At 39.4% G+C, this 16,900-nt stretch overlaps 1 protein-coding gene across 1 annotated transcript; it reads left to right on the top strand.

The window, feature by feature from the left end:
* Window positions 1-6,377: 6,377 nt before the first annotated feature.
* dio3b (iodothyronine deiodinase 3b) lies at window positions 6,378-8,421 on the top strand. The gene has a single exon (XM_063001393.1). The coding sequence runs from the start codon at window positions 6,382-6,384 to the stop codon at window positions 7,222-7,224; it is 843 nt and encodes a 280-aa protein (XP_062857463.1). The 5' UTR covers window positions 6,378-6,381; the 3' UTR covers window positions 7,225-8,421.
* The last annotated feature ends 8,479 nt before the right edge of the window (window positions 8,422-16,900 follow it).

The following is a 16,900-nucleotide window of genomic DNA, read 5'->3' as shown; positions in this document are numbered from 1 at the left end:
ACCAAGACAACTGTATCTTGCCTACAGTCAAGCATGGTGGTGGTAGCATCATGGTCTTGGGCTGCATGAGTGTTGCTGGCACTGGGGAGCTGCAGTTCATTGAGGGAAACATGAATTCCAACATGTACTGTGACATTCTGAAACAGAGCATGATACCCTCCCTTCGAAAACTCATGGCAGTTTTCCAACAGGATAACGACCCCAAACACAACCTCCAAGATGACAACTGCCTTGCTGAGGAAGCTGAAGGTAAAGGTGATGGACTAAACCCAATTGAGCACCTGTGGCGCATCCTCAAGTGGAAGGTGGAGGAGTTCAAGGTGTCTAACATCCACCAGCTCCGTGATGTCATCATGGAGGAGTGGAAGAGGATTCCAGTAGCAACCTGTGCAGCTCTGGTGAATTCCATGCCCAGGAGGGTTAAGGCAGTGCTGGATAATAATGGTGGTCACACAAAATATTGACACTTTGGGCACAATTTGGACATGTTCACTGTGGGGTGTACTCACTTATGTTGCCAGCCATTTAGACATTAATGGCTGTGTGTTGAGTTATTTTCAGAAGACAGTAAATCTACACTGCTATACAAGTTGTAAACGGACTACTCTAAGTTATATCCAAGTTTTATTTCTATAGTGTTGTCCCATGAAAAGATATAATGAAATATTTGCAGAAATGTGAGGGGTGTACTCACTTTTGTGATACACTGTAGCTATATTCTATTGTCTAATGTATGCTCTATCATATCTATTTTTTCTTTAACTGGCTCGCCCATGATTACCTCAGATGACGCAGCCAGTCATGTAAAAGCAGTTTAAGGAAAAGGGCTGAGAATGCATGTGTAGGTACTCAGGAACTTCAGTAATACTGGTCACTGGTGTGGCTCCAAAAGTATAATTCACATTTTATAGAGCAAATATTGTTTACATTTGTTGTGAATCTAGAGACACTTATTTTAAGTTTTTTTTTGTTTGTCTGTTTTTGCCATTTTATATATTTTTTTAAAGTGTGAAGTGAACTTTGAATGTTAATTAATCTTACTACCTGAAACATTTTATTGTCCATATCTGGTTACATTATAGCATTCCTCATCATTAAAATGTGCTGCTTTGATCACTCCCTCTGCATTAACTGGCAATAAGCCTGTGGTTCCATCCCATTCAGCTCTACTGTGGGTATTGTTTGATTTTATCCACCCTGGACAGCTATAGACACTGGAAAGGTCTTATTCTCTTTGGTATTTATTGATCAAAGGGGATTTTGCAAATGAAATCATATCATTAATATGCAGGCCTTCTGCACTACTGAAGATAAGAGTAACATAAACCTGCACAGACAAATAAATTAAAAACTACTGTGCTGTGAAAATGTATTTGCCCCTACTCAATTCATTTCTTTCTTTCTTTCTTTCTTTCTTTCTTTCTTTCTTTCTTTCTTTCTTTCTTTCTTTCTTTCTTTCTTTCTTTCTTTCTTTCTGTCTGTCTGTCTGTCTGTCTGTCTGTCTGTCTGTCTGGCTGGCTGTCTGTCAGTCTGTCTTTCTTTCTTTCTGTCTGTCTGTCTGTCTGTCTGTCTTTCTTTTTCTTTCTTTCTTTCTTTCTTTCTTTCTTTCTTTCTTTCTTTCTTTCTTTCTTTCTTTCTTTCATTTTTTGTTAATTTGTCACATTTAAATGTTTCAGATCTTCCAGGTGGCCTATCTGGGGTGTTTCCTACCTTTTTCCCAGTAAATCAGACCCACTGTGACACTGAATATTATAAAGCGGTGGTACAACAGATAATGAATAAATAAAAATGTATGTGCTTTGGATAAAAGTATCTTCTAAATGCAAATGTATACATTTTATTAGGAGTTGAACAGAAGGCTTTGATGACCAGTGCTTCACAAAGACACAACACATTTCAGTCCACCTCTTTGATTCTGTCTGATTTGTCTGACCTACTTACCTACATTTATCTATTTATCTCTTCTACAGTGTTAAATGATATAGATGAATGTTGCTTAGTAACAACAAGCTTAGTAAAACTGAAGGTGAGAGCTGTAGTTTTGGACCTTAAAAAGTCTGAAAGCACAGATGGCAGAACAAATGAAGCTAAAGGTGCTGAGGATAAGTATGTTTAAGTGAGAATGTGTGGTCTGAGCAGACTGTGGACACTACTGCTCAGTGCTAGATGTTGCAGAACCTGAATTTGGGCAGCCCTCTCAAATCTACTGGAGGCTGTGGCTGTTGTTGTTGTTTTTTTTATTTCCAGCTGTCCTTGTGTGACCTGTAAGTCTGTGCCAAGCTCATCAGAGTTTGTAAAACTAACAAGTTTAGGAGTCAACAGTATATTTTAGCTTGAAAAGTTCCTCTGCGGAGATGATGGATAGGATCAAATAAATAACTTCTTAGAAGTTGCTTTGTTTGAATAGAAAGTGCTGTCAGTAACAGTAATATTAATGTGTACTTGTACAAATCTCAATATGTCAAAATGTCTATATATTAAAAATAAATGTTTTATAAGTGCACAGATGTAACACAAGAGTGATATTCTAATCAAAATGTTTTAGCTTGAAAGTGCCATCTTAATGAACAAACAGAGAACAAAAACGCACATACTCACATGACCTTTGCGTAGGCAGAGAAGCTTTTCTGTCAGTGCGTAAATGTCAGAAGAGTTCATTTCAATGTATGCTTTCATTTAGCAGGGGTTTTTTAGGGTTGGATTGTGATGAAATAAGATAGACTCTAAAAGCTTATTCTATCTTTTAAGTCATCTAAATCCTGGTTGATATCTGTCACAACAATGAATGAAAGAATAAGTGAAATAATACATGAATACGCTCTATTTAAACATACCTGGTCAGTTTTGAACATTTATCAAAAAATGAGAATGAGCATCAGCTTTACATAAGAAGTATACACCGATCAGCCATAACATTAAAACCACCTCCTTGTTTCTACACACATTGTCCATTTTATCGGCTTCACTTACCCTATAGAAGCACTTTGTAGTTCTACAATTACTGACTGTAGTCCATCTGTTTCTCTGCATGCTTTGTTAGCCCCCTTTCATTCTATTCTTCAATGGTCAGGACCCCCACAGGACCACTACAGAGCAGGTATTATTTGGGTGGTGGATCATTCTCAGCACTGCAGTGATACTGACATGGTGGTGGTGTGTTAGTGTGTGTTGTGCTGGTATGAGTGGATCAGACACAGCAGTATTGATGGAGTTTTTAAACACCTCACGGTCACTGCTGGACTGAGAATAGTCCACCAACCAATAATAACCAGCCAACAGCGCCCTGTGGGCAGCGTCCTGTGACCACTGATGAAGGTCTAGAAGATGACCAACTCAAACAGCAGCAATAGATGAGCGATCGTCTCTGACTTTACATCTACAAGGTGGACCAACTAGGTAGGAGTGTCTAATAGAGTGGACAGTGAGTGGACATGGTATTTAAAAACTCCAGCAGCGCTGCTGTGTCTGATCCACTCATACCAGCACAACACACACTAACACACCACCACCATGTCAGTGTCACTACAGTGCTGAGAATGATCCACCACCCAAATAATACCTACTCTGTGGTGGTCCTCTGGGGTCCTGATCATTGAAGAACAGGGTGAAAGCAGGCTAAAAAGGTATGTAGAGAAACAGATGGACTACAGTCAGTAATTGTAGAACTACAAAGTGCTGCTATATGGTAAGTGGAGCTGATAAAATGGACAGTGAGTGTAGAAACAAGGAGGTGGTTTTAATGTTATGGCTGATCGGTGCATATCTTTGTATACTTTTAAACAGGGAAAGTTACAATGATTTTAAGGGTCTGTGACATGGGCACTAACAAATTTTTAGAACATATTTTTTTTCCAATATTAAATAAATCAACTATCATTATTTATTATCTTAAACGAACTTTGTATTTTTTTCCTTGATTGGCAAAAAGCAAATATCCAGCCTCTGTATTTACAACCACCCCCTAACCGTATTAACATAAAAAGGTTTGCCAGCCGTGTATTTGTCAGCCGTGAGCTACGAGTGAGGAAAAATCTGGTTGCCACAAAAATGGAAAAAAAAAATAAAACTAAGATAGGAGAGAGAAAATATATATTTTATAGGGCACAAAATTCCTGGCCTGTTTCTAAGTCATACATTAGTATTTTTTTCAGGGGTCAGTGTGAACCAAATACATTAGAGTTTTATTTTCCTGTTAAATCGATATGATATGTATATTTGCTCTTGCAGTAATCAGTAATCAAAGTGGCTGGCCTACCAAAATTCTCCCCAAAGCACATTGACAACTTATTCAGGAAAGAACACAAAAACCCAGACAAAAGTCTAAGGAACCTGCAGGGCATGCTTGTCTCAGAAAAGATCAGCAATCCTAAACAGCACAAAAGAATAAAAAATGAGATTTTAGACTTGTCAGACCTTACTGAGGTTAGGATATTTAATGTTTAAGCTTTCCAATGTGTCTAAAACTCTTCTCACCTCACAGCAAGAAGATCCTGGGTTCGATCATCAGGTGGGGTGGTCCGGGTCCTTTCTGTGTGGAGTTTGCATGTTCTCTCCGTGTCTTCATGGGTTTCCTCCAGAAGCTCCGGTTTTCTTCTACAGTCCAAAGAAACGCAAGTGAGGTGAATTGGAGATACAAAATTGTCCATGACGGTTTGACATTAAACTTGTAAACTGATGAATCTTGTGTAATGAGTAACTACCGTTTCTGTCATGAATGTAACCAAAGTGTAAAACATTATGTTTAAATCATAATCAATAAATAAATTAACTAAATAAATTAACTAAAAAAAAAAAAAGAGCAGCTACAAATTTCTCCATGGTTATGTTGAAGACTGATCTCCAGCATTTGGTTGCAGTTGTTGCTGTTAAAGGTGGCACAAGCAGTTATTAAGGTCAAGGGGAGCAATTAATTTACACAGAAACAGTTTGTGTTTGATAACCTTTGTCCAGTAGATGAAATTACCTTTTTAAAATAAAATCAAATAAAACTTGAGTTGTCTTTGCTTTGTAAAATTAAGCTTGAAGATCTAAAGAAAATATTTACTTTAAAAAAAACCTTAAGAAGTGGCAAACAGTCTTTCATACATTGTAATAACACCAATTTTGTTCATTTTTGTTTCTTTGTAAGAGTATACAAACTTTTGCATTCAACAGTATGACAGCCAAATATTTTCTTTATAAATCACACAACATAGGTTGTGGTACTTCATGACTGACAGGTTATGATACACTTTATGACTATGTGAATTGCTACTGACCTTCCTGCAAAGCATGTGTGATCTGTTCATGAATAATCAGTGTTAGGCAGCAACATGTTTTAAGTATAATAAAAACATATTCAAAATAAAAGAGGAGAAAATAAAGAAGACATTTTTTGTGTTTATTTAGAAGGCAGTATTTAGAATACTGTTGTTTTACTTTTCTCTTAAAAATACGTTTGAATTTTTTTTAACTCATTTACATTGACTCACATTTAGGGGCAGTTTAAAGCATCATGTACCTTTTACATAATTTGGAGGTGGGAGAAAACCACTTAATTTGGAAGCAAGCCTCGAAGCCAGGCCCATTCATTAATTTAATATCTGGTTTACCACCAGTTTATCTATTTAGGGTTGCAGTGGGTCTGATTCACTGGGCAAAAGTTAGGAAACACCCCAGACAGGACCTTCTTGCTGTGAGTGCTACCCACCGAGCCACCATGCAACCCTATTATTCATTTATGTATTTGTTATTTTTATTTATTTAGACAGTACTAATTAACACATTGTTTTATTTGATCCAGTAAAACCCTGACTTTCCCTTGTCTTTTCCTCTCAGGACTAATTTGGAAGTGCGAGCGCCGTCTGGCGTGCAATCTCCACTTCACTGTCCGTAACACCAAGAAGATAGAAAGAAAACCTGAATGAGAGAAGTCTTACTCAAATTGGTTTTGTTGACTAATGATTGAGTCATTTCGTTGCTAAACGCCTTTTCGGGAATCGGATCAGTCTTAGCAGAGTTGCGCTTGATTTGTCAGCAGTTTGGCGCACTGAACTGAGCTGCGCTCCGATGTGCTCAGATCAAAGATTACAGGAAGAGCGTCAGAGCATCTCCACTGCTCGCTGGACTCATTCATTCATTTCGCAAGAGAACAGATGCTGATGTAGTGGAACTGTCAGAAAAATATGTTTTAATGATGTTCGGGTGTGATAAACAATGAGCATGATTGATGTCAATAAAGGTTCTGAAACCTCTCTCATCCCCGAGTTGCCGGGAGGTAATCCCCTCCATGTGAGGAGGCGGCACGGATGTGGAGGCGTGTTGTTTCCCCCCCGTTGAAATCTTTTCAAGTCCTATAAAAAGCGCAAAGTCGCTCTACTGGCGCAAGAGACAGAGACGCAGATGGAGAGAGAAGATGGTTCAGTGTGCGCGCCGGCTCGGAAGATGCCGGACGCGCAATACATGGCAAAAGCGCTGAAAAACGCACTGGTGTGCGTGATGCTGCTGCCGCGCTTTCTACTCACCGTTTTGATTCTCTGGCTGCTCGACTTCCTCTGCATCCGCAGCAGGGTGCTGATGAAGATGCGCGAGGGCGACAGTTCGAACCCCGACGACCCGCCGGTTACCGTGTCCGACTCGAATCGCATGTTCACGCTGGAGTCGCTGCGCGCTGTGTGGTACGGTCAGAAGCTGGACTTGTGCAAGACTGCACACCTGGGGCTGTCGGCGCCCAACAGCGAGGTGGTGCCACTCGGAGCGGGCAAGCGCGCCCGCATTCTGGACTACGCCCGCGGTGCCAGACCGCTCATCCTTAACTTCGGCAGCTGCTCGTGACCGCCGTTCATGACGCGTCTGGCGGCCTTTCGGCGCGTTGCCGAGCAGTACGCGGACATTGCTGACTCGCTGCTGGTTTACATTGAAGAGGCGCATCCGTCCGATGGCTGGGTGAGCACGGACGCGCCCTACCAGATCCCGCGCCACCGCTGCATTAAGGACCGGATACGAGCCGCACGGCTCATGAACGCCAACGTGCCTGGCAGCGTCGTGGTCGCGGACACTATGGACAACTCGTCCAACGCGGCATACGGTGCCTACTTCGAGCGCCTGTACGTAGTCAAGGACCAAAAAGTGGTGTATCAGGGAGGACGCGGACCTGATGGGTACCGCATTTTCGAACTGAGGAACTGGCTCAAACAGTACCGCCAAGAACTAGAAGAATCCAGAACGGTCGTGGTTCATGTCTAAAATTACATGCCAGCCACTGTGCCATGATAAACTAATGTCCTGGAAGCTGCTATAAACCGGGAGTGATACTGTACACGATATGTTTCCACAATAAGCATTTTAATGTTTTAATGTTGCCACAGAAAGAAACTATTTTTTGTTATTTTTATGAGAAAAGTTGCTTTTAGTGTGTATTGATGAATAAATAACTGTCAAAGCAACTGTTTTTAGTGTACAACTCTAACTGAAGATGTAAAGTTGTGGTGTGTGTCTTTGACACCACAATGAAAAAAAAAACATTTCTAATAGGCCTACCTTTTTATAGAGTGTGTGTTTGTGCTCAACCGAATGATTGCTCTTGTTTTCCCTTTGCCTCATTTTTTTCAATAATCTTGATATTTTATTTAAACCCAGACAAACCTATTTTTATTTTGTATTTTATTAATGATGCTGCATTATGTAACTTTTATGTTCTTGTAAAAATGTGATGTGTGCTGTGATACAAGCACAAGCCTAAGAAACTTTATTACCTCATAGTCAATAGCTGTCAGGATTTAGACATCAGACCTATAGTTGAAAAACAAAAACCTTGAACTTATTTTAATTTCATTTAACCAGGTGTGTCATTTTGACATAAATCAGATATATTACGTAGGCATTACTGTGGCTATCTGTTATTGTGGCAACAATTGTGTTAATGTTTTATTCCCATGAGTTCAGTAAGTTTAAGGCAAAGCTTTTGTGTGAGCAAAACTTTTACATGACTGTGTATTGACTTGCTGCTTGCACCCTTTATATTATTTGCACTGGATACCTAATGTTACATGTTTTCCTCAGGAGTAGCTTACAAGACTATTCACATTCTTGAATAGCTAAAAGTTACACACTGCAGCTCTTTTCTCTTTAGGTGACTTTTTATTTTTGTATTGTCTCCTTTGAGTAAGTGTGTGTGTGTGTGTGTGTGTGTGTGTGTGTGTGTGTGTGACTGGTTACGTGTGCGTGGGTGTGTGGCCGTTAGGCTGTTTTATTGTACTACGGTGTTGTAATGAAGTTCAGTTTTTAAAAGGAATTGATCCAGAAAACTGATACTGATGTGTTTTAACACTGGAGTACACGAGAAACAGAAAAATGGCCTTTATGCTAATTGCCAAACCATTCTTTTAAAAGTTGTATATATTTTATTAAAGAAATATTTTTTAAATAAATGTTTAAAACAAATATTTAAGCTGGTTTATTATTGTGTTTTGCATTATTGTGGAATTTACTAACCAATTTCAGGAAAAGTTGGGACATTTTGTAAATACGAAAATCAACAAAGATTTACTTAAGGGATTAAAGTGAGTTTTAATGTTTTGGCAGACCGGCTTGATTGTATTTTGTAAATATAAAAAAAAAAGGTGAATTTGTTACCTGCAACAAACTCAAAGTTGGGACAGGAGGAGTGAAATGAAATGAGGGGAAAAATGCAGAATATTTAGGTTGCAGTGTTATAGGTATAGTGAGAACAGGTGTGGGTATAATGATTGGTATAAAGGGATCCACCAAACGCTCAGTCATTACAAGCAAATATGGGTCATGGCTCAACATTTATGTCTAACTTTATGAGTAAATGATTTTTAGGTTTCTGGTTTTTAACCAACCTAAACACTGCCACATCACGCCACTGCTGCGTTCTCTTCACTGGCTTCCTGTAGCTGCACGCATCCAGTTTAAAACTCTGATGCTCGCCTACAAAGCCAAAAATGGAACAGCCCCAAGCTACCTTCGTGGTCTAATCAAACCCCGCTCTGTACCAGGCAACCTCCAAGCCACTAGTCTTGCTCGACTTGATCCTCCACCCAGGACTAGAGGAAGACAAGCATCAAGGCTCTTCTCTGTACTGGCACCCAAATGGTGGAACGAACTTCCTCTGTCTGTCCGAACATCTGAGTCTCTTGGTATCTTTAAAAAATGATTAAAAACCCACCTTTATACTAAGCACTTAAGCTGACTTGTACTTACTTACTAACACACTTTTCCAATCCTTAATAAAAAAAATTAAAAAAATTATTAAAAAAATAAAAAAAACACTTTGGTTCTAACAGGTTTTAGCAGATTTGTGTTATTGGACTGTTGTCTACTTAAACTAGAGTAATGAAATGTTAACTATGGAAGCACTTCTGTAAGTCGCTCTGGATAAGAAGAGCGTCTGCCAAATGCCGAAAATGTAAATGTAAATGCAAATGGTCAATCACTTTAAAAAGAACATTTCTCAACATTTTTCCACCATCTACCATTCATAATATTGTGAAAAGGTTCAAGGAATCCAGATAAATCTCAGTCTGTGTAGGGCAAGACCAGAAACCACTGTTGAATGTACAGTGTATCACAAAAGTGAGTACACCCCTCACATTTCTGCAAATATTTCATTATATCTTTTCATGGGACAACACTATAGACATGAAACTTGGATATAACTTAGAGTAGTCAGTGTACAGCTTGTATAGCAGTGTAGATTTACTGTCTTCTGAAAATAACTCAACACACAGCCATTAATGTCTAAATGGCTGGCAACATAAATGAGTACACCCCACAGTGAACATGTCCAAATTGTGCCCAAATGTGTCGTTGTCCCTCCCTGGTGTCATGTGTCAAGGTCCCAGGTGTAAATGGGGAGCAGGGCTGTTAAATTTGGTGTTTTGGGTACAATTCTCTCATACTGGCCACTGGATCTTCAACATGGCACCTCATGGCAAAGAACTCTCTGAGGATGTGAGAAATAGAATTGTTGCTCTCCACAAAGATGGCCTGGGCTATAAGAAGATTGCTAACACCCTGAAACTGAGCTACAGCATGGTGGCCAAGGTCATACAGCGGTTTTCCAGGACAGGTTCCACTCGGAACAGGCTTCGCCAGGGTCGACCAAAGAAGTTGAGTCCACGTGTTCGGCGTCATATCCAGAGGTTGGCTTTAAAAAATAGACACATGAGTGCTGCCAGCATTGCTGCAGAGGTTGAAGACGTGGGAGGTCAGCCTGTCAGTGCTCAGACCATACGCCGCACACTGCATCAACTGAGTCTGCATCAACTGCATGGTCGTCATCCCAGAAGGAAGCTGACGCACAAGAAAGCCAGCAAACAGTTTGCTAAAGACAAGCAGTCCAAGAACATGGATTACTGGAATGCCCTGTCGTCTGACGAGACCAAGATAAACTTGTTTGGCTCAGATGGTGTCCAGCATGTGTGGCGGCGCCCTGGTGAGAAGTACCAAGACAACTGTATCTTGCCTACAATCAAGCATGGTGGTGGTAGCATCTGGGTCTTGGGCTGCATGAGTGTTGCTGGCACTGGGGAGCTGCAGTTCATTGAGGGAAACATGAATTCCAACATGTACTGTGACATTCTGAAACAGAGCATGATCCCCTCCCTTCGAAAACTGGGGTGTACTTACTTATGTTGCCAGCCATTTAGACATTAATGGCTGTGTGTTGAGTTATTTTCAGAAGACAGTAAATCTACACTGCTATACAAGTTGTACACTGACTACTCTAAGTTATATCCAAGTTTCATGTCTATAGTGTTGTCCCATTAAAAGATATAAAAAAATATTTGCAGAAATGTGAGGGGTGTACTCACTTTTGTGATACACTGTATGTGAGCTTCGAGTGGCACTGTATGAGAAACAGTCATCTTACTGTGCTTAACATAATCACATGGAATAAGTTTGGATAACCAAGTTTGTCACTTAAAACAGTCTTCTCCTGCATTAAAAATGCAACCTGAAACTCGGTTACGTATTATGCCCTTCCTAATGCAACCATCCTTATTTTTTATCCAGGCTTGGGACTGGCACTGGGAGCGCAGAGACCGATGCATCTCCCAGTGGCTAGACTGTTTGGCCACACCCCTCTTATTGTTTGTTGGGATTTTAACTTTGGTTCCGTTTATGACAAGACAGGTAGTTACAGGTTACACATGATTCATCAATTTGAAGTTCAATGTCAAACACTTTCGTATCTTTAATTCACATATTATACATGTCTTTGGAGTGTGGGAGAAAACAACAGTCCTTGGAAAATCCATGTAGAACATGCAAATTCCAACAGAAAGGACCCGGACCACTTCACCTGGGAACTGAACAGTGCTACCCACCAAGAACAAACAAACCAGAGTATCCTGTCCGTAAAACATTTGTGAACCATTGTTATATAGAAATATCCCTGCATTGTGCCAAGTGTTTCTGGATAGGCTCTGGATCCACCATGGTCTTGATCAAGATTAACTTAATGAAGTGGTTAAGAAAGATTAAAAAATGTATGTCATTCAGAAGCTGATTTTCTTTATAAAACTGAACTGAACATAAACTGGCCAACTACAAACATGTTTAGAGAAAACAGCATTGCATTTTTTGCAGCTTAATTTTAAATCCACAGGCTTACAGATTCGCTACAGTAAGGCTGTGTTTTGTTTTGTTTTTCTCAGTCCTCAATTTTGGAAAAGAGCAGGGGCTCACAATGCCTGGCTGCTTCACTCACATGACTTTTCCTGTCAGGGCTTTTTTTTTTTTGCCTGAGGAGATCAGATACCAAACTTGCGTCACTCTGTAGATTTTGTAATTTTATTTAGGAGATTTATATAACCAGCAATAAAAGAATGAATTATTGTAGCTTAAACAGACTGGACTCAGATATGTTGTTTGTTTGGAAACTGGTTAGAACTTATTGATGTTCATTTATCGATACTTTTTATGCAAGACGATTTTATAGAACTCCGCAGTTAGGATAGATGTGATGGAAGCACAGATGTTAAAAAGAAACTTTTTTAATTGCTATATTATAATAAACGTTAAGTCCTACACATAATAATTAAATCTATACACATGGTAGATAGAGCATATTCTTATTTTTTCAATTTAAATATGGTTAAAATACAAACATAAGATTATGACCATTAAACTATAAACAATCTGATTTTAGGGGATGCTTTATTAGGCCTAAGCAATCCTTTGAAAAAAGGCATGTGCACACACACACATACAAAGAGTCTTTCTGTGTGTGAATCAAGCAGCAGGCAATGTGATTGGGCCCCACGTGGCAGCCGTCTGTGCTGCTTGATTTAATGTATTCTGCATTCGGGTGAGTAGCCCTTTAATCTGTGTGCAGTATTATCAGTGTGTATTCCCTTTAGCTTCTCTGAGGGAGCAGCGTGATCAACCCTGACGCTTGCTGTGAAGATGCTGCAGTATACAGCGTTAAAGCTCCTTCCAAGTCCAGTTTCCTCTCATGCACCCCATGAACCTTTGCATGAGATAGCTCAAAGACACAGCAGAGGAGTTACTGAACATACACACTGACTGTTCCTCTTTGTATTTAGTGTATCATCTTGTGTATCTGATGAGGTCTCAAAGCTAATAGAGCAACTCCCATAGCCCTTAGAGCTTCTGAATGTTGTCTTTGTATTAGTAAAAATGTCACTGAACAGCAACACCTTGTTTGCTCTGTACCGTTAGGAGTCAAACTGTTCTGGTCTGCTGCCATTATTGTTTATTGATTTTACTTGACTATGATGAACTGACTTTACATTTTATGTGCATTAATAAAATATCACATCAAAGTATCATTGCCCACACTAAGTATTTTGAAGAAGACAGTTGTTTTCATGAGTTTTTTTAATGATATTTAATACAGTGTCAGAACAGCATCACTGTGTATTTGCATCGATTCTCTGAGTCTATGGCTCTGCACTGGAGAAATGAAACATAATTCCTAAAAAGCTATTCCTTTAACCAGTGTCTAAAATAGTATATGTGGTGACAGTGGAAGCTAGAGGATTGTCTTAAAAACCATTCACTGACCCCCTCCTGCCCTGTGGATAGAAGTATTACCATGCTAAGTAAGACTGTCATAAGACATACGGCGATCTTCAAAAAGTTTCCGCACCTTTATATTTTCAATTGAAACGGTGTGGGAAGGGGGAGTAGTAATTGGTCTTGTCTGAAAGACTGAGAAGGAGCTTATAGTCCGGATTTAGTGCCATCTGAGTTTCACCTTTTTGGGTGCTCAAAAAAAGCTTTAAGAGGAAGAAGATTTTCATGTGATGATGCTGTGAAAGCAGCGGTGCATCAGTGGCTACACGCTCAACCAAAAAAAATTTTGCTGATGGCATTAAAAAGTCGGCACGACACTGGGAAAAATGAATTAGAAGGTGACAATGTAGAAAATTTATGTAATTTGTTTTTGAAATTCTTAAAAAAGTGTGGAAACTTACAAAGTACAAAGATACTACTCATATTCCATCTTATTAACCAGGTGATCAGTCAGAAAACTTTTAAATGATCAATTAACAAATTAACTAACATTCGTAGTTTCATTAAAAACAATCATCTGTTTTCCTAATATAATACACCAATGCACGAGCATCACAGTCATAAAATCTGCACTTTTCAAGCAGTGGAGTTGCAGGTGTGATGTTGGTAATGAATCTCACAGTTGCTTATTATCACTATTTCATTCATTTTTTTAAACCATTTGTGCTTTGGCAACCTTTTATTTATCTTTAATCAGTATATTAATATTGAATGTTATTTTCAAGCACACAAAACATTGTGTTTTAGTTTTGCACACAATCAAATACAGTAAAAAGTATTACAGTTAACATCACTTAGCATCTATTACCAGTGCTTCTATATGCCAAATTATGATAAGCATGAATGAAGGAGTGAGAATGCATTCTGCTTTGGGCTTTGTAATGAATCAGTGAATGAATAAAAGTTAGCTGATACATTAAATGATAACTAATAATGTTATTTTGTTATCCTACTGGTATTAGTATCCTTGTAGTTTATTAAATTATGGACCCCACTGCATTAAGTACACAAGTGACATAATACAAAAATACATGTTGACAAACTACAGTCTATTTGAGAAAGTGTGCTTTGAACATGCTACACATATTTGAGCTTTTTGGTATTCACACGAACAATGTTGAAAGACAAATATTTTCAAAAAAGAACCACATGCCTACGGGAAAACATGAAAGAAGCTCAGTAATGTTTTGGGGTTAATCTCCTGCTACCAGCACTCATTGCCTTATCTCTGTATCTTTGTGCACGGTCATATAGTATCAATGCATTCTGAAGTGGAACTAAAAGCTCAGAAAAACAGTTCAGCTCGCCTCAGTGACAGATCATGGGTCTTCCAGCAGGATAATGACAAGAAACACACTAAAACGCACCCAGTGAGCTACCAGTAGCAAATGCAAAACTAGAATCTGGACAAAACCAGTCAGAAAGGATAAGAAGAGAGTAATTGTCTTTGGCCAACACCTGCAAAACCATTCCCTTTTTGGTGGCTGTCCGGCTATTGCACACAGATGCCTTATGTTACCCTCAACTGATCACCTAATGCCAAGTTCCCACTACACTACTTTCCAAGTCATCAGGTCGCTGTACAACTGGATCTTTTATAATCAGGAATCTTTCAAGTCGGTGTGGCTTTCACACTACACGACTGATCGGCAATAGGGGGCTTCACACTACACGATCTACACTTCTTTGGTCTCCCAAACTACGTTTTGTCACGAGACGTGACGAAAGGTTTAATGATACCACGTCCAAAAATGCACATCAACAAGTAGCGAGCGATCAAAGTTTGTGCGCTGATGTGCAGCGTAAAATCAAGGAGAAAAAATAAATAAACGGCTACGCGAACAGCATAATAAATATTTTTGCAATGCAACGTTGCACCGCACTCATTGCCAGTCGCGCAACTCAGATCCAGATATTTGACATGCTAGATAATATTCCTTCAGTTGCAGAGTGCCGAGTTGTTGAGCAGTTCACACATAACGATTGAGAGCCGAGTTTCGATCGCCGAGCAAACGCCGAGTTGCTCCCAAGCCGGCAAATCTAGCGACGACCAGTCGGCGAGCAAAAATCAGGGCAAAAATCGTGTAGTGTGAACTTCGCATAAGATGTTGCAAATGCTTCTTACCTAACAGCTGACAAATCTGAGAAATCTGAAACACCTTAAAGACAGCTAATTCCAGCTTGGACAATGGAAACATACGTAAACATCGATGCATGCATATGTAGATCTAAAACCAACATCATCATCTGTCCTGTTTGCGTAACTTATTTTGTTTAGCACATTTTAGCCAATCTGCAGTTATCTAACGACTATTTATTCTTGTATGCCTGCTCTAGGGTTTGCTGCATGATGCACCATCACAACTTCAGTTTTATGTGTGAAATGTCAGGAAGTAACATTTACGAAAATTAGAATCTGGGTCACTGGCTAATTGCTTACAGCTCACAGTAAATACTTGCACTTATTTTACTGGTTATACAACAACAGTTTGTGATTATAACTGCACCACTATTATGGGCAAATAAATAGTTTGTGACTGTGTTCCAACATTGATACTTGCCAAACACTTTAATCCCGTCAGCTGTTTGAAAATAATGAGGAATGTCATTGTTCCACTCATGAATAAATCACCAAAGAGTTTAAAGAGTTTAGCTTATACCGTATATCCAGACTAAAATTTTTGTATTGCAGTTAATCATAAGAATTAGGAAACAAGTCTGTTTAGTTTTTAGCACCACCTGTCTATCATGCTCTGAAAACAGATCTGACTCACCAAAACATGGACTCTACAGGACATCTGAAGGACTTCTGTGGAATATGATACCAGGACAGTTCCTTCAGCTACTGTGTGTTGCAACATGGATCGTCCTACAATAGATGCTTCCAACAGTGGACAGGAATTAGCATGGGCAATGTGACTGACCTGAAATGTTTGCATTGTTGTTTGATAGAAGACTTTAGCTGTTCAACAACTTGTGATTGTTGTTTTATGATTTATAATTCATAAATTTTTAATAGTAGACAGATCTGGACCACAGACAGGCCAGTCAAGTACATGCACCTTGCTGTTGTCATGTACATCTGACAGTGGTTTCCGGGCTTGTACTACAAAGACCAAGAGTGCTCAGAATTTCCTAAATGTTTTAACAATACTATGTATGGTAGAAGGTAAAATAACTATTTTTACACTATGAAAAGCTTAGAAACTGAAAATTCTTGCAAAATATTTGGCACAAAGTGGTAATTTACGCCCACAGACTATCATACAACCTATCCAACATGCCACAGTCACTGAATGCTCATTTTCATCTGCCTGCAACAGGGTCTTACAGAGAGCATTATAGTGTAGAGGTTGCTCTACTATCTGTGAGTGAACCATCTCTCTTGCAGCCACCTTGACCAGCCACTGAATGCTGCACCTGCAGTAGTAATAAGTAACCCATTTAACTTACTGACCCTCAGACACAGCCAACAGTGCCTGGGTACAAACTGGAGAACTCGAGATCTCAGCAGTGGTGGACTAGTGCATTAGAATACTGAGCCACCTAAGCAGGTTAGCACAAGGTTTATAGCATTAGAGAATTAATTACACTCTGGAACTGTCATAACTAACTAATTCATAATTAAATTACTCACCGGTTTAATACACTAATTTGAGTAAAACAAGTTTAAAAGGACGGCGCTCGGGTGGCACAGCTAGCCCACTTCTGCTGGATTCCAGTGTTCTAAACCCCAGTGTTGCTATCGGCCAGTTGGACGTCTACATACAGACATAATTGGCTATGTCTGAAGGGGCTATGACCAAGGCTTACAAAATATACACAATATGTAATTTGCCCAGGGGTGTCGAAA

Source organism: Trichomycterus rosablanca, chromosome 9, assembly GCF_030014385.1.
Source record: "Trichomycterus rosablanca isolate fTriRos1 chromosome 9, fTriRos1.hap1, whole genome shotgun sequence".
NCBI classification, from domain to species: domain Eukaryota; kingdom Metazoa; phylum Chordata; class Actinopteri; order Siluriformes; family Trichomycteridae; genus Trichomycterus; species Trichomycterus rosablanca.
The sequence above is the reverse complement of the archived record's forward strand: the minus strand, read 5'-3'. Positions and strand labels throughout refer to the sequence as shown.